The sequence below is a fragment of the Pseudorca crassidens genome, unplaced genomic scaffold, assembly GCF_039906515.1.
Source record: "Pseudorca crassidens isolate mPseCra1 unplaced genomic scaffold, mPseCra1.hap1 Scaffold_228, whole genome shotgun sequence".
Classification (NCBI taxonomy): Eukaryota; Metazoa; Chordata; class Mammalia; order Artiodactyla; family Delphinidae; genus Pseudorca; species Pseudorca crassidens.
In genome coordinates this window covers 53,498-77,724 of record NW_027136155.1, presented here as the reverse complement: position 1 = coordinate 77,724, position 24,227 = coordinate 53,498, and the positions used below count along the sequence as shown (strand labels likewise).

The 24,227-nt window shown below is 58.0% G+C and overlaps 4 protein-coding genes across 4 annotated transcripts in view; 1 reads left to right on the top strand and 3 right to left on the bottom strand.

The window, feature by feature from the left end:
- Positions 1-122: 122 nt before the first annotated feature.
- On the bottom strand, positions 123-1,531 carry LOC137218134 (paraneoplastic antigen Ma6E-like). The gene is made up of 2 exons (XM_067724936.1): positions 253-1,531; positions 123-136 (listed from the first exon to the last, which is right to left on the bottom strand). The coding sequence occupies exons 1-2, from the start codon at positions 872-874 to the stop codon at positions 123-125; spliced, it is 636 nt and encodes a 211-aa protein (XP_067581037.1). The 5' UTR covers positions 875-1,531.
- Positions 1,532-7,126: 5,595 nt separating this feature from the next.
- Positions 7,127-7,900, top strand: LOC137218141 (melanoma-associated antigen 8-like). The gene has a single exon (XM_067724942.1). The coding sequence runs from the start codon at positions 7,127-7,129 to the stop codon at positions 7,898-7,900; it is 774 nt and encodes a 257-aa protein (XP_067581043.1).
- A 6,782-nt stretch (positions 7,901-14,682) lies between these two features.
- On the bottom strand, positions 14,683-16,696 carry LOC137218133 (heat shock transcription factor, X-linked-like). The gene is made up of 2 exons (XM_067724935.1): positions 16,151-16,696; positions 14,683-15,225 (listed from the first exon to the last, which is right to left on the bottom strand). Exons 1-2 carry the CDS (start codon positions 16,694-16,696, stop codon positions 14,683-14,685), a joined length of 1,089 nt encoding a protein of 362 aa, XP_067581036.1.
- A 1,743-nt stretch (positions 16,697-18,439) lies between these two features.
- Positions 18,440-24,227, bottom strand: part of TMEM185A (transmembrane protein 185A) — a 31,247-nt gene continuing 25,459 nt past the window's right edge. The window contains exons 5-7 of the mRNA XM_067724946.1: positions 22,208-22,384; positions 21,237-21,360; positions 18,440-20,063 (exon numbers count right to left, since the gene is read on the bottom strand). Coding sequence (XP_067581047.1) covers positions 19,819-20,063; positions 21,237-21,360; positions 22,208-22,384 — 546 coding nt within the window. The 3' untranslated portion in view covers positions 18,440-19,818. The remainder of the gene's footprint in view (positions 20,064-21,236; positions 21,361-22,207; positions 22,385-24,227) is intronic.

The window sequence follows — 24,227 nt, the reverse complement described above, 5'->3', positions numbered from 1 at the left end:
CAACTCCTGCCTCACCTGAGGTTCCGTCGTCACCTGCAGCTCCTTCCTCATCTGACTCAGCTCCTGCTTCACCTTCATCTCCTGCTTCACCTGCAGCTCCTTCCTCGCCTGCAGCTCCCGCCTCATCTGAGGCTCCCTCCTCACCTGCGGCTCCTGCCTCACCTGAGGCTCCCTCCTCACCTGCAGCTCCCTCCTCACCTTCAGCTCCCTCCTCGCCTGCAGCTCCCTTCTCACCTGCACCTCCCTCCTCACCTTCATCTCCCTCCTCACCTGCAGCTCCCTTCTCACCTGCACCTCCCTCCTCACCTTCAGCTCCCTCCTCACCTGCAGCTCCCTCCTCACCTGAAGCTCCCGCCTCACCTTCAGCTCCCTCCTCCCCTTCAGCTCCCTCCTCACCTAAGGCTTCCTCCTCACCTGTGTCTCCCTCCATACCTGCGACTCCCGCCTCCCCTGCAGCTTCCTCCTCCCCTGCAGTTCCTGAGTGACCTGCAGTTCCTGCCTCACCCGCCCTGCCAACCACTGCTTGTCCCTGGGGCTGCGCAGGGCAATTGGGTCTATCCTGTGAATCAGCATCAGGGGCCTGGGGCAGGCAGACCACAGTCCAGGGCCCTCCCTTGCCTGGTATTTGGCGGGGGAGCAAGCTTCGATTTAAACACTCAGCAAACTCGACCAGGGCAACACTCGACCCCAGCTCCTTTCTGTAGACCTTGCCCAGCACTCGGTACCTGCCCAGGGAACGCAGGGCAGCCTGCACAACCTCCTGGAATTCCTGGTCTTTGCAGTCATCTGGGATTCCCAGGATGAGCAGAGATCGCTGAGCGTTCACGCCCATCGACCTGCACCAGTCCCGCAATACCGCCAGAGCCATCGCCATCTTCGAGGACCTGAGGGTGGGGGGAAGCGATCAAACAGGTGTGCACAGGCTGTTGAAGTGTGGGAATCGGCCTGTGGGTGCAAAGAGGAGAGAATCATGTTTGTGCCACACAGCCCACCCTAGTGCCCCTCACAGCAGCAGCCTGGAGCACCTCCCTGCCCTGTTTGGTTTGTTTGACTTTAGGAAACTTTTTTTATAAATTACATTTATTTACAAGATAGAAGGCTAGGGACTTCCCTGGTGGCTCAGTGGTTAAGAATCCACCTGCCAGTGCAGGGGACACAGGTTCGATCCCCGGTCCGGGAAGATCCCACAAGCCGCGGAGCAACTAACCCCACGCGCCACAACCACTGACCCCAGCGCTCTAGAGCCCACGAGCCACAACTACTGAGTCCACGTGACACAACTACTGAAGCCCACATGCCTGGAGCCCGTGCTCTGCAACAAGAGAAGCCACCGTAATGAGAGGCCTGCGCACCGCAACGAAGAGTAGCCCCCGCTCGCTGCACCTAGAGAAAGCCCGCGCGCAGCAACAAAGACCCAACGCAGCCAAAAGTAAAAATAAAATTTAAAAATAATAACAAAAGAGCACTTGTTGCGTACGACTCAAGAAACAATAATAAAGTAAAATAAAATAATTTTTTTAAAAAAGACAGATAGAAGGCTCGTCACCTTTTCTACATTTCTGGCCTCAGTTTTAGGAAGCTGCCTTTTTCCCAAGGAATTTTTCAAGTCTTCCAATTTGTTAGCATAAACATTTCCATAATGTCCCATAATATTCCCCTATATCCTCTTTGTTAATGTACATCTGATCCGTAACGTTGGCCCTCTTTCATTCCTCATATTGGGGATCAGCGTTCTTTCTACGTTTCCGTGATTCATCGTTGTAGGACTTGCTCGGTTTCCTTGCTCTTTTGAAAGAAGCGCATGGCTTCGTTCACCGTGTCCATAATTTGCTTTCTATCACTGATTTCCTCTCTTAGCTCTCTTATTACTTCATTTTATGTTTCCTTTGCTCTTCTTCTTCTAGCATCTCTCAATGGACTGTTGGCTCACTGATTTTATGTCCTGACTCTTTTCTAACAGAAGCATTTAGAGGAATACAGTTTCCTCCTGTCGCTTTTTGCTGCCTCCCACTAATTTTGGTAAGTTGTGCTTTTTTAGTATTCACTTGGAAATATTTTCTAAGTCCCTCTGTGATTTTTCTCTTTGATCCATGGGTTTCCCAATATTTGAAGATATATTATCATTAGTACCATCAAATAAAATTCCCCGTGATGAGAAAACTTATCATGGAAACTTGCAATACTGCTAAATTTATGGAGACTGTTTTACAACTCTGGTATGGCGTGTCCGGGTGAATGTGCAAAGCACCCTCGTAAAGAATCTGTGTACTCTGTGTGGAGGCCAGGGTCTTGCCCTGCCCACCCACCTCTGCAATTCCTGTGCCACCCGGACAGAGGCGACCTGAAGCTCTCGATGCCTAATGCAGTGGGCCAGAGCCCCTCCCTGGACCCCCACAAATCCATCTGCCATGGCCAACAGCCTCCACCAGATCACAGCAGCCCCAGCGCCTCCCCCTCTCAGCTTCACTTACGCCCCCCCGTGGCCAGGCGGCTCCTCCCCGACCCCTCGCACTGCATCCCCTCCATACACCCTCCCCCACCCACCAGCTGGTGGCGCTCCGCTCTGGGCCCTGGAAGCCGGGCGCCCCGCCATGCGTAGAGGTCAGACTGCCTCTCTCACCTCCCCACACCGGGGAGTCCTCCCCCGAGCACACTCAGCGCCAGGGGCTCTCGCTTCTCGTACCCCAGACGCAGAGCCCACCCGTCTTGCCCCCGCCCACCCGGGAGCCGGAGCCCCCTAACTGCCACGAGCGTCCTCCCCCCCCACCCCACGCCCCGCCCCGCCGGGAGCTCCCCTAACGCCTACCGCACCCGCGCCCGGGAGTCCTCCCCATCGACCCCCGCCTCAGCCTTCCTCCCGCCACACGCAGCAGCCGTTAGCCCTCCCCTCCCGTCTCGGCCCCGGGGGTGGGGCCCGCCCGTCCTGTCCCGTCCCGTCCTCCCCACCCCCGCAGCCAGTCGTCCTCTCCTCTGGCCCCCAAGGCCGGCCCCACCCGACCAGCAGGAAGCCCTCCGCTCAGGCCCCCCCCCACGCTTAGCCATTAGCCCCACCCTCTGCACCCCGACTCCAGAACGCCCCCCACCAGCCACCCCAGAAGCCAGCGGTCCTCCCCTCTGACCCGCTCACTGGGGGACCCTTCCCTCAGCCCCCCTTCAGCCCGCTACCCTCCGCCGCCGCTCCCCCACTCCCAACCGAGCAGCCCGTAGCCCTCCCCCGACCTCCACTCCTTCCCGGGGCCCCCGGTACCTGCGGAGTCCAGCCCCCGGCAAAGCCCCCGCCTGTCTCCTGACTCGCTCTGACTCTGTGGATGGCTCCGGAGTCCCGCTCACGAGGGGCTGAAGAGCTCGTCTCAGCAGAGCAGCCAGGAACTGTGCCGCCGACTGTCCCAGGCACTCTGTGCGAACGCCACGTGGGCTTCCGGGTGCTCCCGGAAGCCCCAGGAAGATGAGGGAGAAAGTTCTAGACGTCTCTTTACCGAGAAACTGGTTGGATCAGAAGAGCACGTGAGGAGGCGCTCTGCTACCGAAGCAGCAGTAGCCATGCGCACTGAGGGCCTGAGGTCCCAAGGCTTGGCGCCTCCGGAAGCAAAAGACACGCCCATTGGCCTTCCACCAATAGGAAGGCCTCCTGCAAGGCTGCGGAGTTGGGGGAGCGAACTTGGCGATGCAGAGCCCATTGTGGCAAGTACGTCCATTTGTCTTTACAGGTGGTTTTCTACTGTGATTGATAATGTCATAAACCTATTCTTATTTCTTTGGTTTGTTTTAACTTTTGAATTTTATTTTATGTATTTTTTTATACAGCAGGTTCTTATGAGTTACCCATTTTATACATATTAGCGTACATATGTCAATCCCAATCTCCCAATTCATCACACCCCCCGCCCGCCCCCACCATTTTCTCACCTTGGTGCCCATATGTTTGTGCTCTACATCTGTGTCTCTATTTCTGCCCTGCAAACCGGTTCATCTGTACCATTTATCTAGGTTCCACATATGTGCATTAATACACGATATTTGTTTCTCTCTTTCTGACTTCCTTCACTCTGTATGACAGTCTCTAGATCCATCCACATCTCTACAAATGACCCAATTGCGTTCCTTTGTACGGCTGAGTAATAAATAATAGTAATAAAGCTCTTCTTTATATGGACTGGTTTCTTGTCTAGCTGTATCAACTAGCCATCTTCTCACATGGCACAAGAGGATGAGGCAGCCGTCTGGGGCCTCTTTTAAAAGGGAGGTAATCTCATTCATGAGGGCTCCCCCCTCATGGGCTAATCACTTCCCAGGGCCTGAGGGAGGACTGAGGGGAGCCTGGACCCCAGAACAGAGTTGGCCCTGGGAGGCCATAGGGCAGAATGAGCACGTACAGCACTTCCTGACATCCGGGTCTCAGAGACGCTGGGGAGGGGGAGCACGGGGCGGGGTCTCAGAGAGGCTAGGGAGGGGGAATAAGGGTCGGGGTGTCTGGTGGGCACGGGAGAGAATCCCAGGTCCTCCGTGGAGTCAAGGTGAGGGCCCTGAGGGAGGACTGAGGGGAGCCTGGACCCCAGAACAGAGTTGGCCCTGGGAGGCCAAAGGGCGGGATGAGCACGTGCAGCACTTCCTGACATCCGGGTCTCAGAGACGCTGGGGAGGGGAGTACGGGGCGGGGTCTCAGAGAGGCTAGGGAGGGGGTATAAGGGTCGGGGTGTCTGGTGAGCACGGGAGTGAATCCCAGGTCCTTCATTGAGCCAAGGTGAGGGCCCTGAGACAGGACTGAGGGGAGCCTGGACCCCAGAACAGAGTTGGCCCTGGGAGTCCATAGGGCAGAATGAGCAGGTACAGCACTTCCTGACATCCGGGTCTCAGAGACGGTGGCGAGGGGAGTACGGGGCGGGGTCTCAGAGAGGCTGGGGAGGCAGTATAAGGGTCGGGGTGTCTCGTGGGCACGGGAGAGAATCCCAGGTCCTTCGCTGAGTCAAGGTGAGTGCCCTGAGGGAGGACTGAGGGGAGCTGGACCCCAGAACAGAGTTGGCCCTGGGAGGCCATAGGGCGGGATGAGCACGTGCAGCACTTCCTGACATCCGGGTCTCAGAGACGGTGGCGAGGGGAGTACGGGGCGGGGTCTCAGAGAGGCTAGGGAGGGGATATAAGGGTCGGGGTGTCTGTTGGGCACGGGAGAGAATCCCAGGTCCTCCGTGGAGTCAAGGTGAGGGCCCTGAGGGAGGACTGAGGGGAGCCTGGACCCCAGAACAGAGTTGGCCCTGGGAGGCCATAGGGCAGAATGAGCAGGTACAGCACTTCCTGACATCCGGGTCTCAGAGACGCTGGGGAGGGGTAGTACGGGGCGGAGTCTCAGAGAGGCTGGGAAGGGGGTATAAGGGGCGGGATCCTAGGCGGGCACAGGAGAGAATCCCAGGTCTTATGTAGAGTCAGGGTGAGAGCCCTGAGTGTGGACTGAGGGGAACCTGGATCCCAGGACCGAGTTGGCCCTTCCAGCCATAGGGCGGGATGAACAGGTGCAGCACTTCCTGACATCCGGGTCTCAGACACCCTGGAGAGGGGGAGCACGGGGCGGGGTATCAGAGAGGCTAGGGAGGGGGTATAAGGGGCGGGGTGTCTGGTGGGCACTGCGGAGAATCCCAGGTCCTGTGTGGAGTCAAGGTGAGGTCCCTGAGGGAGTACTGAGGGCAGCCTGCATCCCAGAACTGAGTTGGCCCTGGGAGGCCGTCACGTGCAGCACTTCCTGACATCCGGGTGTCAGAGAAGCTGGGGACCTGGGATAAGGGGTGGGGTCTCATGAGCGCAGAGGGTAAAATGTCAGGTCCCTGGTGGACTAAGGTTAGGGCCCTTAGGCAGGACTGAGGGGACCCTGAGGGAGGACAAAAGGGACCCACCAGATCACCGCCCTTGCAGGTGGCCGTGGGAGGCCCCGGGGTGGGATGAGCACGGTAGGCCTGTCCTGACGTCCTGACGTCAGGGTCTCGGAGAGACTGGAGACCTGGTATAAGGAGCAGGGACTCACACTGGCAGACGGGACAATCCCAGGTCCTGCCCAGAGTCCAGCCTGCACGCGAGGAAGGAAGGACTGAGGACGTTAGATCCCGACACAGGGAGGGATCCTTTGCCCTTCCGCGGGGGCCTTGGAGGCGCCAGAGCACGGTCAGCAGATGAGATGTTTCCTGACCTCTGGGTCGGGGTCCTCAGGACGTCAGGTGTTTGGTGTGAGGGGTGAGCCTTCAGGTCCAGAGGGTGGACTCCCAGGACCCCGAGGGAGGACTGAGCAGACCCCCAGCCCTGGAACAGGGGCCTCAACAGAAACCTGCCCCTGTGGTCAGCGCTGGGAGGCCAGGCAGGATGTGAGGAGGAGGTGAGGACCCAGCATCTCCCCATCCTAGGACCCTCGGGAGGCCCTGGGCAGGTGCGGCCACCTGTGGGGCCCCCTCACTGCTTTCTGTTCAGATTCGGGGTCCTGTTCTGAGTTTCCCTTCCGGCCTGCAAAGGGGAGGGTCCAGGCCCTTAAGGGGAACAGTGAGCACGACGAGCGAGCCCCGAGGGGACCACCCACCCCAGAACTCAGAACTGGGGGGACCTCACAGAGTCCGGCCCAATCCTCCTACCAGCACCGAGGCCCAGAGCTGTGCCACAGTGTACACAAGAGGTGCGCCCTCCATTCCTCTTACAGGGGCTCCAGGACCCGGGAGGCGAAGGCCCAGGTCTGAGGACCGTGTCCTCAGGGCACAGAGCAGAGGAGGCCCAGGCAGCGCCAGGAGCCAAGGGGAGGTGCGTGCCCTGAGTGTGTACCCAGGGGCTCCCCCTCCCAGAACAGAGGGGACCCCACAACACCCAAGTCACCCCACCGCCCTGTCAGCCCCAGAACCTGGGGCCGTGCTGGCTGCACCCTGAGGAGCCCCTTCACTTCCTTCTTCAGGTTGGCAGGGGACAGGCCACCCGGGAGGAGCGCCCCTGTGAGGCCCGAGGGCAGCCCTTGAGACGAGACCTGTAAGTGGCCTTTGTCAGGGCTGCCCAGGGTGCCTTTCTCCGCCGAGGCCGCTCACACCCCCTCTCTACCCCAGGTACGAGGTCCCCTGCCCACACTCCCGTGGGCGGCCCGACCCCAGTGATCAGGCCCCTGGTCGAGATGAGTGAGCTCCGCCAGCCTGAGGCCGACCTTGAGGCCCCAGTCCCGGCCCAGGGTCCTGTGGAGGCGCCGCTGCTGGGGACTGCGGGGGAGGAGGCCGCATCCCCCTCGTCCTCCGCCTCCCCTGGCGCCCCCTCCTTCTCCGCCTATGCCGAGCCCTTGTCCCGCGAGGCACTTGTTGCGCTGATGGCTGACCTGGTGGGGTTCCTGCTCCTCAAGTTTCGTACCGGGGAGCCGACCTCCGAGGCGGAGATGCTGAGTACGGTCGTCCGGGAGCATCGGGACCACTTCCCCGTGGTCTTCCGCCTCGTTTGCGAGTGCCTGCAGCTGCTGTTTGGCGTGGACGTGAAGGTGGTGGACCCCCGCGAGCGCACCTACGTCCTGGTCCCCACCCTGGGCCTCACCTGGGATGCAGTGCTGAGCGACTGGCAGCGCACGCCCGAGGCCAGCCTCCCTCTACTGGTCCTGACCATGGTCACCCTGTTCGGTGACCGCGTCCCTGAGGAGGAGGTGTGGGGAAAGCTAGGCACCCTGGGGTTTTGTGGCGGGAGGGAGCTGCTCACCGAAGTGTGGGTGCAGACGGGCTACCTGAAGTACCGGCAGGTGCCCCACAGCGACCCTGCCCGCTACGAGTTCCTGTGGGGTCCCCGGGCCTACGCGGAGGCCAGCGAGTGTCAGGTCCTGCAGCATCTGCTCAGGAGCAATAGCATGGCTCCCAGGTTCTTCCCATCCATGTCTGCAGGGAGTGTGAGCGATGAGGAAGAGGGAGCCTGAGCCAGTGCAGCAGCCAGTCCCACGTCCAGCAGCTTCTCCCGTGGGGCAGGAAGGGGGGCTGCTCCTTCACTCTGAGTTTGAAGAGGGAGCGGTCAGCCTTCTAAGCAGTGAGAGCCGGGCGAGTTGGGGGAAGCCGGTGTGCAGCATTTTGGGTTCCTGTTGTGTATGTTGACATGGACTTCCATGTCGTTTTCTTTAGGAATTTTTCAAATGTTGGTTCTTTGAATAGAAGACTAAACAAGCTTCAGTGTCTAACTTTGTGTATGACGTTAATCCCACAGGCATTTGCACTAATTCAGTTCAAGAACAAGAGTTTTGCTGTTTTGTAAGAGAGGTTGGGAAATCTCCCAGTTCGTTTTGTGACCGTGTACAAGATAACAGGGAATTGGAATCAGAACTGCTCTGGAAATGTGGAAGTCCTTAGCAGTGATATAGATGGGGGAAGAAATAGAAAATAAGAGTCATTGTTGTTCCAATTCTTGCTTCCCTGTCTTGTCTGTCATTCTGTAAATAAAACGAACTATCTCTGTTGAGTTGGATTTGCATGGGTATTTTAAGAAAGTAGGAGAAGGTTCATCTGCGTCAATAAGCCCCCTGCCCACCGGCTTGTTTATTCCGCAGACCTCCACGGAGCCTCTGCTCTCCGGAAGGGCCTGTGTTAGTAGCGGGAACGCTAGGAAAAGCAGGACACACCCACACCTAGAGTGATGGTCTAGGAGCCACTGTCACATGAGGAAGGTGGTGAGACGTCCCCTAAGTCCCACAGAATAAGACAACATGGGACGAGGCGGTGGGGCTCCAGGAGCGAGCCCTGGAGTGTTAAGTGCCCCGAGCCAGGGCACTTCGGGCCTTTGGGAAGTGGGGGTTCCTTCTGTGGGAGGTGATGGTGATGAAGCTGGGTGGTGGCAGCAGCCAGACATGCAGAGGGTGTGTCTTGGGTTGCAGGGGAAAGTCTGAAATGGGACATTGCTGTGAGATGTCCTTCTGGGTCGTGGATAAAGCCGAGAGAAATCTCGCCCTGGGGCAGGAAGGAAGGGGTGCTGGCTCTTGTTGCATTGCAGTGGGCCACAGTGAAGAGGTAGGTGTTTCATAGCCGCCATCTGCAAGGATTTCCAGAGAAATGAGGGTCTTGCTCTTTGAAGCCCTGCTCGGTATTCCCGGGGCTGGCCCTCCTCTCCCTGCCCTGGGAGAGCCAATTACCAACTGTATGGAAACGACCATTTTAGTCACCTGGAGTTTACTTTGGCCACTTGTGAGCAAGGTCTAGATTTCAGTGGGATGAAATGAATGAAAATAGGGGGTTTGAAAGAAGAGAGGCTGCCGAAGTGGAAAGGAGTCGCCATGTGACTGGAATCCTGGGAGCTTTGCGTGAGCTGCACCCAGCTGGGGAAATCACCACCCTTCCCTCCATGCCGACAGACACACACACACACATCCAAATTGAATAATATATCCTCCAGGAGTAAAACACACAGAACAGCAATTTTGACTGGTTTTCTATTCCGTTTCCTATGGAGCTGCAAATTCTCTGAGATGTCATGAAAAGAAAGCAATTTCCAGAGGGGAGAAGGACAGAGTCTGGGATCAGAATAATACTAGAAATAAGTCCTAGCCACTAAGAAGCAACGTCCGCCAGTGTCCCCGCGTTCAGGCAGGTGCAGAAATATGGCGGCATCAGAGACCCACAGGTTTGGGCTGTGACCTGGCATCGAAAGGAAGAGGCAACTCCTGGGCCTAATGGGATTGGGAGGTCACTGCAGTGGGAGGTGCAGACGGCGCCGGGGGCTAAAGAGGCAGCCCTCCCTGCTGAGCGCCGTACGACAACGTGAACATTACGTGGGATCCTGGATTTGAAGCACCTGCCATATAGCAGGTGGGCACTTGGAAAAGGTGGAGAATTTCAGGGCCAATGGAACCTGCTCAGACACTCCTGCCGGAAAAGAAGGGGATTTTGTCATCACAAATGGTAAGCACTCCCGGGGGAAAGCAGGGATTCCTAGTGCCCGTTCGTGCAGTGAACTGACTGATGGGGGGCAGTGCTAGCCCAGGGACGGCCGTGGCAGGCAGCGCAGCAGCGGCCGGGACACGCCAAGAGCGCCCCAGGGACATTCAGGGAGACACTTTTCAGGGGGGCAGCAGCGCCCTCCCCAGTAGACTCTGGACGAGCACACACCACCCCGGCACACAGCCAGTCCTGACCAGGGCGGCGCAGGGCACACGGGAGCTGCTGCCCATCAGCGGGAAGCTCTGACGTTCTCTACGTGCGCTGAGCCTGCCCCCTGAGGGGCTGGTGTGAGTTGTCTCAGCCGTGGCCCTGTTTCCCGAGAAGCCCCCATTCCCCAGCCCCAGCTAAAGTCTGCTCTGAGCTCCAGCCTCCTTGGCAAAGGGCTGACCTCCTGCCTGGCTCTCGCCTACCCTCCTCTGTGGCAAATGTCGCCGGCTGCTGCTTTAGGGGCCTTTGTGAGCAAGTGCGGGGCCCGGGCCTGTGCCTGTCCGTGGTCCCTGAGCTGGGGCTGGGCACAGGGATAGGGCTGGGTTGGTGGCGGGATGCAGGGTGTGAAGCCAAGTGACATTCACAAGACAGCAGCAGGGTGTAAAGCCACGTGTGAGCAAGCATCCAGGAGGAGGGGCATCCGCAGGGCCCTGAAGGGCACAGACACTCACGCCCCGTGGGGATGCGGAGAGTCCTCCAGCCCGGCGGTCCCCGTGCTTTGAATGCAGGCTTGCCGCCTGCCTGACAGCCAGTGTGCCCGGGGAAGTGAGCCTGCAGGAGAACGTGGGGCCACCACGCCGCTGGGACAGAAGGGAGCAGAGTGGGCAGTGGAAGGAGAGAGCAGGGCCCAAGCCTGAGCATAGGAGCCGCCTTCAGAGGGCCGTGCCTCGGACCCCCACGTCCGGGGCCCTTCTCCATCCTCACGCCCTCAGTCCTAGACCCTCACCCTCCTCCCTGGCCCTCGTGTCCCTTTCACGAGAGATGGTGACCTGATGGGGCTGGGGAAGCCACGTGGGCAGAATCCAGTGTCAGGCTCTCATGGGCACTAACGCCTGGCTTCCCTGTGTTTTCTCCATTATGTGGCCTGAGGCGTCAGGTAGTAGGACCCCGTGGAGGACAGCTGAATCCCCCTTGACTGTTGGGGAGACAGGTCAGGCCAGTGCGGGGATGGGTCTCTGCACGCATATGATGCTTAGCTTGAATAAGAGTCCTTCTAGTGACAAGCTGATCAAATCATGGAGACTCCCTACGCCTCGATTTCTCCATCTGTAAAATGGGCCTCCTAACAGTACCAGGCAAAAGCATTGGTGAGGGTTTCCCCATGATGTGACCTGCTTGTAAAAAGCCTGTGCAAATGAAGTGGTCGGTGGCTGTAGCTCTTGTTACTGAGTGTGTAAGAAGGATGCGCCCTCCCCCATGTTGTGAGGATTCCCGACCAGTGCACGTCTTGGGATCCCCGCGTACGTGGATTAGCGCAGTTTTTCTTTTCTCGTGAACATTTGTTGTCAGAATGCTTGGGCTCGCCTTCCTCGTCTTCTCGCTTGTCCCCGTTCAAGATGAGGCGGTTGATCTGAGGTGTCGCCTCCATTGGAACACGGGTGTTTGCAGCTTTAGGTCCCAAGTGCCTCTTTGGCCGCGTGCCATAAGTCCTGGGGCCTTTGGTATGTGTTTTCTTCATTTCAAAGTATTTTCTAGTTTCCCTTGTGATGTCTTGTACGTTCCCTGGGCTATTGTTATGGACTGAGCTGCGTCCCCCCAAAATTTGCATGTTGAAGCCCCAATCCCCTAGAACCTCAGAATGTCACTGTGACTGGAGTTAGTGGTTCTTAGGTTGAAATGAGGCCATTAGGATGAGGTCTAATCCAAGATGGCTGGTGCCCTTGAGGGAAGAGCGGATCAGCACACGCAAGGAGAGAAGGCAGGGGCTGGGGGTGCGTGCACAGAGGGTGACCACGTGAGGGGCGGTAAGAGCACGGCCACCTGCGACCAAGGAGACCGGCCGCAGTACAAGCCACCCCTGCTGGACCCTCCCTCTCGGCCTCCTGGTCGGAACCACCGTGAGAATCTGTGTCTGCTGTTTCAGCCCCTCATCCTGTGCTGTGGGATTTGGCATCGTCCCAGACTAATGCGGTTATTTGGGGACGCACGGCTCAATTTCCCTCTCTTTGCAGATTTCCCACATTTCCTTCTGTTATTGAGGTCTAATTTCACTCTATTTTGGCCAGAGGACATACTTTGTATGATTTCAGCCCTTTTGTTTGTATCCCCTTAAGTTTACTGAGGGATGCTGTGTGGCCTGACGCGTGGAGTACCCTGGAGAACGTTCTAGGTACGCTTGACGAGCACGTGTCTACTCTGTTCTTGGGGCTAATAGTCTACACATGTCATGAGACCTAGTCTTTGTACAGTGCTGTTCAAATCTGTGATTCCCTTACTGCGGTGCTGTCTGGTCGCTGTACCCATAATGAAAGCAGGCTGTGTTAGTCTGCTTAGAGCTGCCATAGCAAAGTCCCACAGAGGAGGTGGCTAAAACTACAGAAATGTACTGGGTGCCAGTCCTGGTGGCTAGAAGTCCAACCTCAACTGGCTGCAAAGTGCAGTCTCAGGTGAGGGAAGGCGTCTCTTCCTGGCTCGCAGACAGCTGGTTTTCTCTTGGTCCCTCACTTGGCTGCTTCTCTGAACAGGTTGGGGGGGGGTAGGGAGGGAGGGAGGGAGAGCGAGAGAGAACGAGGGAGGGAGGGAGGGGAAGGGGGAGAGACAAAGGGAGGGAAGGAGGGAGGGTAGGAGAGAGGTGGAGGGAGGGAGAGAGTGAAAGGGAGAGAGAGGGAGGGAGGGAGGGAGAGAGAGAGAGAGAGAGCAAGAGAGAAAGAGGGAGGGAGGGAGGGAAAGGGGGAGAGACAAAGGGAGGGAAAGAGGGAGGGAGGAGGGAGAGAGGTGGAGGGAGGGAGAGAGTGAAAGGGAGAGAGAGGGAGGGAGGGAGAGAGAGAGAAAGAGGGAGGGAGGGAGAGAAAGGGGCAGAGACAAAGGGAGGAAAGGAGGGAGGGAGGGAGAGAGAGGGATGGACAGGACCATAGAAGGGGAGGAGGGAGAAAGAGAGAGAGAAAGAGGGAGGGAGGGAGAGAGGGGGAGGGAGGGAGAGAGTGAAAGGGAGAGAGGGAGGGAGGGAGAGAGAGAAAGGGAGGGGGGCGAGGGAGGGAAAGAGAGAGGGGGAGAAAGGTAGGGGGAGAGAGAGAGAGGGAGGGAGGGTGGGAGGGTGGAAGAGAGGCTGAGGGAGGGAGAGAGGGAGGGAGATCTTTGGTGTCTCTTCCTCTTTTCCAAAGGACACCGCTCTTGTCGGACTGGGGTTCCACCCTTGTGACCTCATTTAACCTTACTGACTTCCCCAAGGGTGCTATCTCCAAATATATGCACCTTGGGATTAGCACTGCAACAGGTGGACTTAATGGTTGGGGTGGGAGCTGGGGGATCCATTTGAATCCATCACAGGGGGGACCGAAGTCTCCCACTTCTACTGTAGACTGGTTTCTTCCGTCCCCTCTGTCCATTTTTGCATCGTTCACTTGGGGCGCTGCTGTTGGGCTGCTCAAGAGACCCCCCTGACGTGCACTAGCTGTTGCATTGTGACAGACGGGAGCGGCAGATGGGACCACCCCTCACCCGGGCAGACCCGGGGCTCCTCTGGCTGCTGGTGCTTGGATCATTCCTGGTACCTTGGGTCTACTTCCCCTCCTCCCCCAACCCACCTTTTTTTTCTTTTCTGTGTTTCTGGCCACCCCACAAGGCTTGGGGGATCTTAGATCCCCGACCAGGGATTGAACCCGGGCCACCGCAGTGAAAGCATGGAGTCCTAACCCCTGGAACTCCAGGCAATTCCCGCTCCCCGCCCCCTCCTTAGCAGTGTTTGGGAGGGGATGTCGCCCTATCGCTGTGACAGCCACAGAGTCCTGGCCAGGTCCCCCGGCCCATCCCCCACACGTGGAGGCAGCAACTGTGAGCTGGGGGTGCGCCCTGGCCTTCAGTGCTCTGTACACATCACTGGGCGCTGACCACAAGGACTCGCGGTATAAGCGCGACACCCCAGCGCCCAGAGGGTGGTGGAGCATGGCGCCCTTGAAGTGTTTAGCTCGAAAGGCAAGGAAAAGAGAACCAGGAAAATGTCTCCAGACGCAGGACCCACAGTGAAAAGCAAACCTCAATCCTGCTGTCCAGACACCAGAGAGCACCCCCAAACTGAACACCCGCAGGCCCCTGCCAGGGACCGTCACCTCCACACCTGTGCGTCTCAGGACAGTAAGGGCTCTTTTCAGGCCTCTGACCAGGGGAGGCCTGAGCTCTTCTCATCTGTCAAATCGAGACTCTGCTGGACACGGTGTCCCCGCAACCATGAACCCGTGGATGCCAGGCCCTTCCTTGTGCTTGTCCAGCCCTTCAAGGGTCTTTCTAGTGAGTGGAGGCACGTCATCTGAGGGGCTTCACTGGCTACCTGCTAGGTGCCCGCACTGGGCCGGGGGTGGGCTGTCACCTGTCATCGTTTCCTGCTGAGGGGACTCAACTGCTCAGCCACGCCCAGGACGGAGGCGCCAAACACGTGTTGGGTGGAACATCGCTCTCATGTCCCCGTGCTCTTTACTGCCCTGCAAGGTTCTGGCCGCGTTACCACCTCCGTGTGTCTGCAGGGTCTGCCTGGTCAGGGTCCTCTGTGGGCCTGCCTGGAGGGGGCGGGTATTCCAGGAAAGAGCGGGAGCCCACGCAGCAGCAGCAAAGGGGCTCAGGGGCCGACGGATCAAGGTCAGGGAGGCGGCAGGCCTGGCGGCCGCCTCGGGCATCCAGGATGCGCAAGAGGCAGCAGCGCGGCCCCCGGGAGCTGCGCGGGGGGGGGAAGGCTGAGGACTTCGGGGGGTGCGGCGGCCAGGCCCGGCATGGGCCAGGGAGGACTCATCTGGGCGGGAGGCCAGGCGCAGCAGAGCCAGGGGACCTCGGCTGGCTGGGCCACCTCTGCCAGGACAGGGACTAGAGGGACCAGAATCTGCGCGTTGGGATCCGGCGCGGGGGGCTCGGCTGCTGTCCAAGGAGGGGCCGGAGCGACACAGTCAGTCCTGGCCAGGGCGGAGGCATGGTCGAGTTGCGGGTAGCTCGGGGTCCCTTGGATGTGCTCAGGAGACGGTGGGAGGCCGTCCTGCGGCTCCGCGGCGCTGGGCGCCGGGAGGTGCCCCGGGGCTGCCGGCTCGCCGTCCACCTGCCCCGATGCTGGTTTAGTGTGCACTCTCGGCTTCATCCTCACCAGGAGGTGCGGGCAGTCTCTCTGAAACAGGGGACTGTGGTAGAAGTGTAACTGAGGTCGCGGTTGAGAGAGAAAAGGAAACCCCGAGTCACAAAAGAGTTGCTCGCAAGCAGCAGCCGCCTGGCTGGGCCCCTGGGCGCCCTCCCCCAGCCGACCCAGGGCCTCTTTGGAGAAAGCGGGACCCGGTCCCAGCAGGACGCTGTGCCCCAGCTTTGACATCCCCGAGACTCGCTCACTCACCATCACCTTTCGCCCTTGGAAAATGACTGAAAATGGCCCCTTAGGACGAGTACAAGGCCCACGAAAGGGGACTTGGCGTTTGCAGGTACGAGACTGCAACAAGGTTCGGTAGCTTTCTAAGGAAGTGTCCGAATCGCTCCCTGGCCAGCACCTCCAGGGGCCAGACCGGGGACGCTGACTGCTTCCCAGGAAAGGACCTGCGCCCCCACTCAAGTGATGCTCTGGAGCTATGGGAGTCAAGGGGGCACACAGACCTCCCCCCTCCCCCCGGCGGGCCACTGTCCCCGAGCAGGAGGACGGGAAGGGCCAGCGTTGCAGCAGTGTCCTCTTGTCCCCCGCTGTGACTGCGTGTCAGGCACGAGCGGCACTGCCCACGTGTCAGGAGTACAGGATGACGCCTTGCCCGCGTGTGCTGTGAAATGATCACCACAGGGGGTCCAGTTCACACGCATCACCTCACACAGACACACCAAAGGGAAAAGGAGGAGGGAGAGAAGTGACGTCCTTGTGCTGAGAACGCTTCAGGTCCCCCCATAACAACGTCCCAACACAGCGCGCGGCACTGCCAGCTCCGGCCGTCACGCCGGTGCCCAAGTACCACCTTTAAAGGAAGCTCTCCCGACACGCCTGCCGCCGTCCCAGGCGGCCCCGGGGTTGGCACCCGCCCCCCACCCCCGGGCCCAGCGGCTCAGCCCCTGGAGAGGGCTCCTCCCCCGCCGTCCCCCGCCCTCCTTACCTCGCTCAGGACGTGGGCGGGCCGCTCCTTCGTGGACAGGTTGGTCACGCAGAGGGACGTGTGCATGTCCTGGTACACTTTGCTGAATCCATAGCGGTTAAGCTGGCGGACGAAGCTCTTCATACATTCTGTCTTGAACACCTTGTCTAGGCCGTCCCTGTCCAAAACCTCCTTTTGAAACAGCGGCCTGTTGACGCCTATGCAAGTCCCGTCTTCATTCCACCCAATGGATGCAAAGCGACTGCTGTGGACGATCGTCCACAGCTTCCTGGGAAAGGGGTGGAAGAGCAGGCTGCCTTCCCACACGGCCTCGCAGGCGGTGCGAGGCCTTTTCAACAAAGGCTCTTCCGTCAAATCCTGGAAAGCGGCTTCTCCAGGCAGCAGCCTGAGGTCGGGGTGCCCCGCGGGCACGGGTTGGTCCAGGGCGAGGGACTGGGAGGTGCAGCTCCTTGAGCCGAGGGCCGGAGCCGCTGTGTCGGGAGGAAGAGGCGCCTCGCCGAAGCCGGGCGCCATGCCCGCGGCGGGGCCTTTCTTGTCCGCAGCCATGCGGAGCGCGGCGTGCCCCTCCGCCACGTAAACGGGACAGTGCAGCGCGGCCGGCAGCACCCTGGGCTCACACTCCCGCTCAGCCCCTCACAGAAGTGCTCCGGTTGCTCGGGGGTGACAGCACAGCCCAGCCAGGAAGTGACATCATAAAGGGCAGGCCCGTCAGCATGTCAGCCTCCTGCTTCACGCCCGTCATCGCAGGGGGCACGAAGACACTCGTGCACGGGTGCAGAGCCACAGGCCGAGCGCTCGTGCAAACCGGCCACGGCCTTCTGGTCCCGGAGCCCCCGGGCCAGGCAGACGTGCACGGACCCACGTGTGACCCACGAGGTCAGAAGTCCTCCTGTGTGTCCCCTGGCCTTCCGGGCCGTGCACAGCACCCATGATTTCAAGCACGAGCAACGTCCGGGACAGGGCCCACAATCAAGGGTGCAGGCACCCTGCCGTTTCGGCACCGTCACAGGCCGTGCAGCTGGTCCTCCACAGAGACCCTCTCCAGGCCCTGCCGTCGGTCCACAGGAGGTGCAGGGAGGGGCTGCAGCAGTGATGGGTGAGCTCCTGGGCACAGAGGAGGTCAGGCCGCTGTCCCCTGCGGCTCCTCAGCCTGCACGTGTCCATCCCAGGCTGGTCCCACTCTGCACACCTAGTTTCCCATCACCCGGGACGGAGCGGTCGCCCTGAGCCTTCACCCACGGTGCGGCTCACTTTCTGCCGACCGCTGTCCACGGGACCCCCGTCTGGGTTTGCCCAGGCCGTGAGTGCTGCCATCCTGCTCTGGGACCTGCTGCTCGGACATCAGACAGGCGGCCATGCACAACCGCCCATCTGGCACGTTCTCCCCACGTGCGCGGCCACCTCCACTGATGCCCCCCACCCTACTCTGGTCACGGGCTCGAGGATCTTCCTGAGATTTCCACGACCCAGAAACGCCTCCAAACCCAATACGTCACCTTCCCACGGCCCAGGCGCCCAGCCCAGTGGGTGAGAGCGAGGGCTCGGCCAGAAGATGCCAAGGCCGGCACCACAGACCTGCTGATCCCCAGCTGCCTGGCTCACGCCCTCAGAGCCTCTGCTTCCCCACGAGGATACTCGTAGGAGCACGTGCTTCGTGGGGTCCTGAGGACTCAGGGGGACATACAGCAGGAGGCAAGGTACCTGCCACTTAACTCACAGCTACCGTGGTTACGGAGAAGCGTGCTGTCTCACAGCAAGTTTGAATCTAAGGAGCTTAAGCAATGGTCCATCGGTGGCCCTTGGCTACCTGCAGGAAGCCTTCCATCACCAGCAAAAGGTGGCCTTCCTTGTCGATTCTTGCAAACTGTGGGCTGAAACGCCACCTGAGTTAACTGTCTCTAGAGACAGCTAGGGTGAGCTACCCAGAAATCACAGTGCATTTTGCATAGATGTAAGTGGTACTCGGTGCCCACGTGACTGGGCAATGCCTCAGGACCACTGAAAAGCCGAGTTCCACTTTAGAATGTCTGGGAACTCGCCAACACTCTCGGGCCCCTCCTCAGCTGTCAGCATTGTGGCCGTGTGCTCCCCCGCCAACAGCGAATCCCTGGGCCTCCCGCTTTCCTCTCTGAAGTGCATATTCTGGCTGTCCCTGGAGACTCCTGAGAGATGCTCACCCACCCCTGCTCCCCTCGGCTGCTGGTGGCAGCTCAAGGTTCCCTTTTGTGCTCGCTGACAGGACTTCCAGCATCCTGGACTATATCCAAATTAAGACCCGCACAGTGCACGTGGAAAATGATGAACCAGTTTATTGAACAGCTAAAGGGGAAGAACAGAGTGGATTGGGCTCCATTTGCTATACACCAAGCAGGAACGTTGGCACCATTCCAAGTGTCCCCGTCAGACAGCACAGGCTTCCTACAGGCTGGCACCAGGGTGGAGCGGTGGGCGCGGTAGATGTCAACGGAGCCCGGTTTAGACGAGGTAGCAGCCCCCCTCCCCCTCCCCTGCTCCCAGGTGACAATGCCAGGGCTCCTTGTACCTTCTTTTACTCACGGCCTGCTTGTTCCCATCGCATCTGCTTTCTTCCCTCTGACTTGTGGCTGTACCCCCAGCTCCTGGAGTCGTAGTCCTCCTAGCTAAAAGCATGGGCCCAGCTTGGGGGCAGACACAAAGCCCCAGACCTCAACGCGCACACTCCGGTGGCCACGTTTAGTCTCGGCACCCTTCTGCAGTGCTCCAGCTTCCAGTCGTGCTGTATGGCTTTCTGCAAGTCAGTGTTCCCAGCATGTTAGCAAAAAGCACAGTTTCTTGCTTATTGCGGCCGTTCTGGCAGTAGCAGCTGCTGTGTTTGTGGAGAAATTGAAGGGGAAATGGCAATGTCCCATGAAGGGGTGGCACCCCGATGGGCAGGACGGGGGTGCCACTGGCCTCTACTTCTGCAACAGAACACGTATGTCTTCAGTACAAGCTTGTAAAAAAATACTTTAACAGAATATACTGTACAGAACTAGGATTTAACACGGTATATTACAACGCTAAAATATTTGTATAAATACTATACAGGCACGGAGTCACTCCATTAGAAAGGGCTCACCAATGGGGCCAGTAAAAACCCAGAGAGAAACGACGTCCACGGCAGGAGCAAGGCCAGCTGAGGCAGCATGGGTGCACACGCGGCCCGAGGCCCATTCACAGTCCCCTAACTACGCCACAACAGGGGCATCTGAGCTACGCGGCCAGGCCGGCCTGGTTCAAAAATACATTTTTCAATAACAATTTTGATGGGAATTTTCACACTTTGAAAACCAGCTGTGTAGCCATTCCTGCTCAGGCCTAATCAGCCACCCAGGATGGCTCCAAGCCAGCTCCACAGGCACCTTCCCGGGGGAAATCACTTCTTCCCTCTCCACAGGCTCCCTCCATCAGATCCACAGCCGCTGACACGCACCCCACACCATGCTGCGTGTTCCAGGCCCCTGTCACCTGCGTGTCCTGTCGCGGTGAGTCATTGGTAGGCATTGAGTGCAAACAAGGCATGAGATGAAGTCCCCGGAGACCCAGCTCCAGCTCCAGTTCTGGGGGTGGGGGAGGTGAACGGAGAGGCAGAGGAAGGCGGAAGAGAGTGCGGGCCAGGTCCTCTCACGATCTGCCCTGGAAGGGGCTGTCTAATCTGGCATTTCGATATTTAATTTGGGAGGTGGGAGGACATACTTCCCAGGGCTCTGGGTGATAACCACCCTGGTCTTCTTTCGAAACATAGGAGCGATCTTAGGAGGCTCTGGAACTGGCGTTTCTTCAGTTTCCTCATTACCTTCACGGTGGAGGTCGTAGGAAATGTTTCCGTATTCTCTCAAAAATGGGCAGATTTCAAGCAGAAACTGACAGAAATCCTTGCGAATCCCAAACCACCCTGAAAAGGAAGAAATGTACTTTCTCAAACACTAGTCTCCATTGAATTTCAGGTTACTTTTCTTTCATGAATGAGAACTTTTCCTTGTACGCTGTAGTGCTTTATCCTGATGTCTTGGGAATGAAGCCTGAGCAAGGCCTCAATACCGACTAAGGGTAAGAAGGAAGCCCTGCAGCTCTGCAGCTCTGCAGGTGGCATTCCTGGACTGGCAGCTACCAGATGTCTCCCTGGGGCCTGTTAGGGATGTGATCTTGGGCCCCAGCCCACACCTCCTGAACCAGAAACTGTGGCGGGGTGGCGGGGGGCAGTCCTGGGATTCTGATGGGTCCTCCAGTATGCGAACTATTGCTCTCACGAGCCTCAAATATCTGCGGTGTCTGGACTATGTCAACATCCTCCAGTCTTCCCGGCCCAGAAGAAACACATGTGTGACAAAGAATGTCACCCAAGAAAAGGATCTCCATCACCCTCTGGAGTCCGGGAAGATGGCAGGCGTGTGTTGGTCCAGGCCTCAAAGCTCCTTCTCCAAGGCCCGTTCTTCTGGTCTGGGTACCACTAAACCATCAGCTCAGTGCTGGCTCTCCTGGGGCAAAACCCCCGGTGGCATTAGTTTCCAGAAGGGCGTGCTCTGGGCCTACATGCAAAGGAGCTCAACGTCTAGTGAGGAGGGGGCCCTCATCAAAGAGCACTTCAGAAAGGGCTATCACAGCACACAGGTGGAGGGGGAGAGAGAGAAGCCGGGCACCACTGACAAGACTTGGAGACCTCAGGAATGATGCTGGCAAGAGCGAGGACAAAACAGACACTGGGAGGACGCTCAGGGTTTGGTCGATGATGTGGATTTTCATCTCATCCTCAGGAGCCCCTGGGAAAAAGGAATCTTGGTCCCGGTGTTGCAGCAGAGGGGATGGGCCCAGAGAGGCTGCCTGCCGCGCTCAGGCCCCCCTCCGGTCGTAGGGCCACGAAAGCAAGGCTGATGGCACGCCCTTCCCCTTGAAGATTCCAGGCCTTCTTCAGTCCTACCTTTCCCAGGGAAACTCCCTGATTGGGGTCCTTAGGTTCGTCTTTTCATAAAGCGGGGCCACATACACACACACACACAGCCACACATCAGGCACACAGACACACACGCACACACACAGTTCAAGCGCTTCGGAAATGCTGCGTACATACAGTGGTTTCCGCCTTTCTGCCCGAATGTGGTTGCCATGAGAGTGATCAAGGAAAGCCAGAGCGGGACAAATATCGGGACACAAGAGAACGCGTTGTGGCCGTCTAGCTTGTGAACCAGCAGGATCTAAAGAAAGAGAAACAGTTGAGGTTCTGTCGATGGAGCATCTGAAAACAGACCCTCTCTGAAGCCAGACTGCACTGCCCCTCCCTCGTCAGGTCTCATAAGGGGGACGTTCGCTCCACAGGAGGCAACGGTAACCCTCCATTCTGGGGGAAAGGACAAGAAGAGCTTTCATATGGCTCTTCAGGACTAAGCAAAATCCATCCACCTACAACATTTCCAACATCAGGACTGTTCTGGGAAACTCTTGCAGCTGTTTGGTTGGAGGAGTCAACAGTGCCCACTCTATAATTCTCCACAGGGCTCAAATACAAAAATATCACATCCAACTTTCTCTTTCTAGAAGATGACAAATCGGGGCTTCCCTGGTGGCGCAGTGGTTGAGAGTCTGCCTGCTGACGCAGGGGACACGGGTTCGTGCCCTGGTCTGGGAGGATCCCACATGCCGCGGAGCAACTAGGCCCGTGGGCCACAACTGCTGAGCCTGCGCATCTGGAGCCTGTGCTCCGCAACAAGAGAGGCCGCGATAGTGAGAGGCCCGTGCACCGCAATGAAGAGTGGTCCCCGCTTGCCACAACTAGAGAAAGCCCTCGCACAGAAATGAAGACCCAACACAGCCCAAAATAAATAAATAAATTAATTAATTAATTCAAAAAAAAAGAAGACGACAAATCAATACATTCAGATGCGTGGTGGCTAGAAAGGTACACTTCTCACTGCCAGCCCCCAGGTCCCCAAAGAAAGGCCGCTCTGACTGTCCTGTGGTCCTCTGTTGGCAGGCTCGCCCGGGGAGCTGCTGTGCTGGGGAAGCGCAGGCTGCTGGGCCTCAAGAGTTCTGCCGAAAGCTTACCTCAAAAGTAAGGAGTGGCACGACAATGGTCATCCAGCTCAGCGCCATGGTGATGTGTGTCCTCCGCTGCTCCGCGATCACATCCATGGAGCGTAGGAACAGCACGGACCACACGATGTAGTAGAGGACCACCAGGCACAGAAAAGACATGAGAATCCACAGGGGGACACACACGACCTGAAGGGAGGAGGAGAGAAGAAAGGTCTTTAGGGTAGGCAGAGCCAACTCCTTCCTGGATCTCTGCACTTAAGACGGTGCCAGGCCTGGATGGGGCCAGCGTGGGAAGAGGACCCGCTGCTCACTGTTGGGGTTGCTGCTGCCCCGGCAGCCCTCAGGGTGACGGGACTCACAGCCACTGCCCTGAGGCGTGAGCTCGCTCAGCGGGCCCCGGGCTCTGCCCGCCTCCCCTCCACCTGTGCCCTGGCTCACCCGGACATCCCCTCTTCCCAGTCATTTCCCATCCTGCCAGAGGCACTGTGGCCAAAGGCTCCTTGGCAACCCAGGCTGCGCAGGGGGCCCAGGCCCTCCATGAACTTGCAAGTCAAGGCTGGGAGGCTTCCGCCACTCGGTCTCCGCTGCCTCGCCCAGGTGTGTTCTGTGTCAGTTGCTGTCATACCAGAAAGAGCTTGTTTCACCCTCACACACAAGCCCACACGATGAGTCCTGGGGGCCTCAGCAGGCTCCTCCCGTGTGACCTTTTCTCCCTTCTGCATGGCCCCCTTGGGTACATCTGTTGTCCCTTTGTCTTCTCTTACAAAACAGTAAAATTGACTGTTATCCTTTGGTGTCCAGTTCTATGACTTTTCACGCACACACGTATAGATCTGTGGAGCCTCGGGCAGGACACAGGACAGCTCCTTCACCCTGCCAGACTCCCTCGTGCTCTCCCATCACTGTGTCACCCCCTCGCCCCACCCATAACCCCCGGCAGCTGCTGCTCTGTCCTCTATCACGACACTTTTGTCTCTTCAAGAACGTGATGGAGACGGACTCATACAGCATGTAACCTGAGGCTCCCTTCTCCCAATCAGCACATCTCTGAGATGCCTGCAGGTCGTTGCGTGTATCTACACGTCACTGCTTTTCACTGCTGAGCGCTGCTCCACTGGGTGGACGCACCCCAGCCTGCTCTCCAGTCACCCTGGGAACGAGATGCTGGTGCTTTCCCGCTTTGGGCACTTGCAAATAAGGCTGCTATAAACATGTGTGCCCAGGTTTCTGTGTGGCTGTACGTTTACATTTCTCCAGGGGAAACACCCAGGATTGGCACTCCTAGGTCACATGGTAACTCCATGTTTAATTTATAAGAAATTGCCGAGCCGTTTTCCAGAGCATCCACCCAGTTTGGCATTTTTACCAGCGACGGGCGAGGGTCCGGGTCCCTCGGGTCTGCCCCAGCACTTGGTATTGTGGTTCTTATCTTTGCCATTTTGATGAGTGTGCTGTGGTACCTCATCCTGGTTTTTATTTGCTTTTCCCGAATGGGCAGTGATGTCCTTTTCATGTGCTTATTCACCATATGTCTATCTTCGTTGTGAATAGTCGCTTCGAGTCTTTTGTCAATCTTAAAATTAGGTTGTTGAGCTTTTAGAGTTTTGAGAGTTCTTCAGATGCTTTGGATGCATGTCCTTGGTTAGACATCTGCTTTGCAAATATTTTCTCCTGGTCTGTGACCTGTCGTTTCATTAATTTCATTTTAATTTTGAGCTTCTTTTATAGACCATGTTGTTGGTGCCATTTCCGGGAACTCTTCACCTAACTCCAGATCCCTAAGATTTTTCTCCTATGTTTTCTTCTAACACTTCTTTAGTTTTTACCTTTCATTTTTAGACCCAGGACTTGAGTTGGTATATGAGTTTTAATCCTTCTGAGGAGCTCAGAGCTCCTGACTGGATGTTTGCTGTGCACAGCTTCCCCTTATGTCCCTCCTCCTAAAGCACGTCTGGGAACAGACTCACTTAGAGGCCTGGTCCTCGTGGGTGGAATGTTAGCGACCAGCCTCACTTGGTTTCTCTTGAAC

Coding starts and splice junctions, on each gene's coding strand:
- LOC137218134 (XM_067724936.1), bottom strand. CDS start 874: ATGGCGATGGCTCTGGCGGTATTGCGGGACTGGTGCAGGTCGATGGGC.
- LOC137218141 (XM_067724942.1), top strand. CDS start 7,127: ATGAGTGAGCTCCGCCAGCCTGAGGCCGACCTTGAGGCCCCAGTCCCG.
- LOC137218133 (XM_067724935.1), bottom strand. CDS start 16,696: ATGGCTGCGGACAAGAAAGGCCCCGCCGCGGGCATGGCGCCCGGCTTC. Junction 15,226..16,150: donor CCGCCCACGTCCTGAGCGAG/GTAAGGAGGGCG, acceptor CCGCGACCTCAG/TTACACTTCTACCACAGTCC.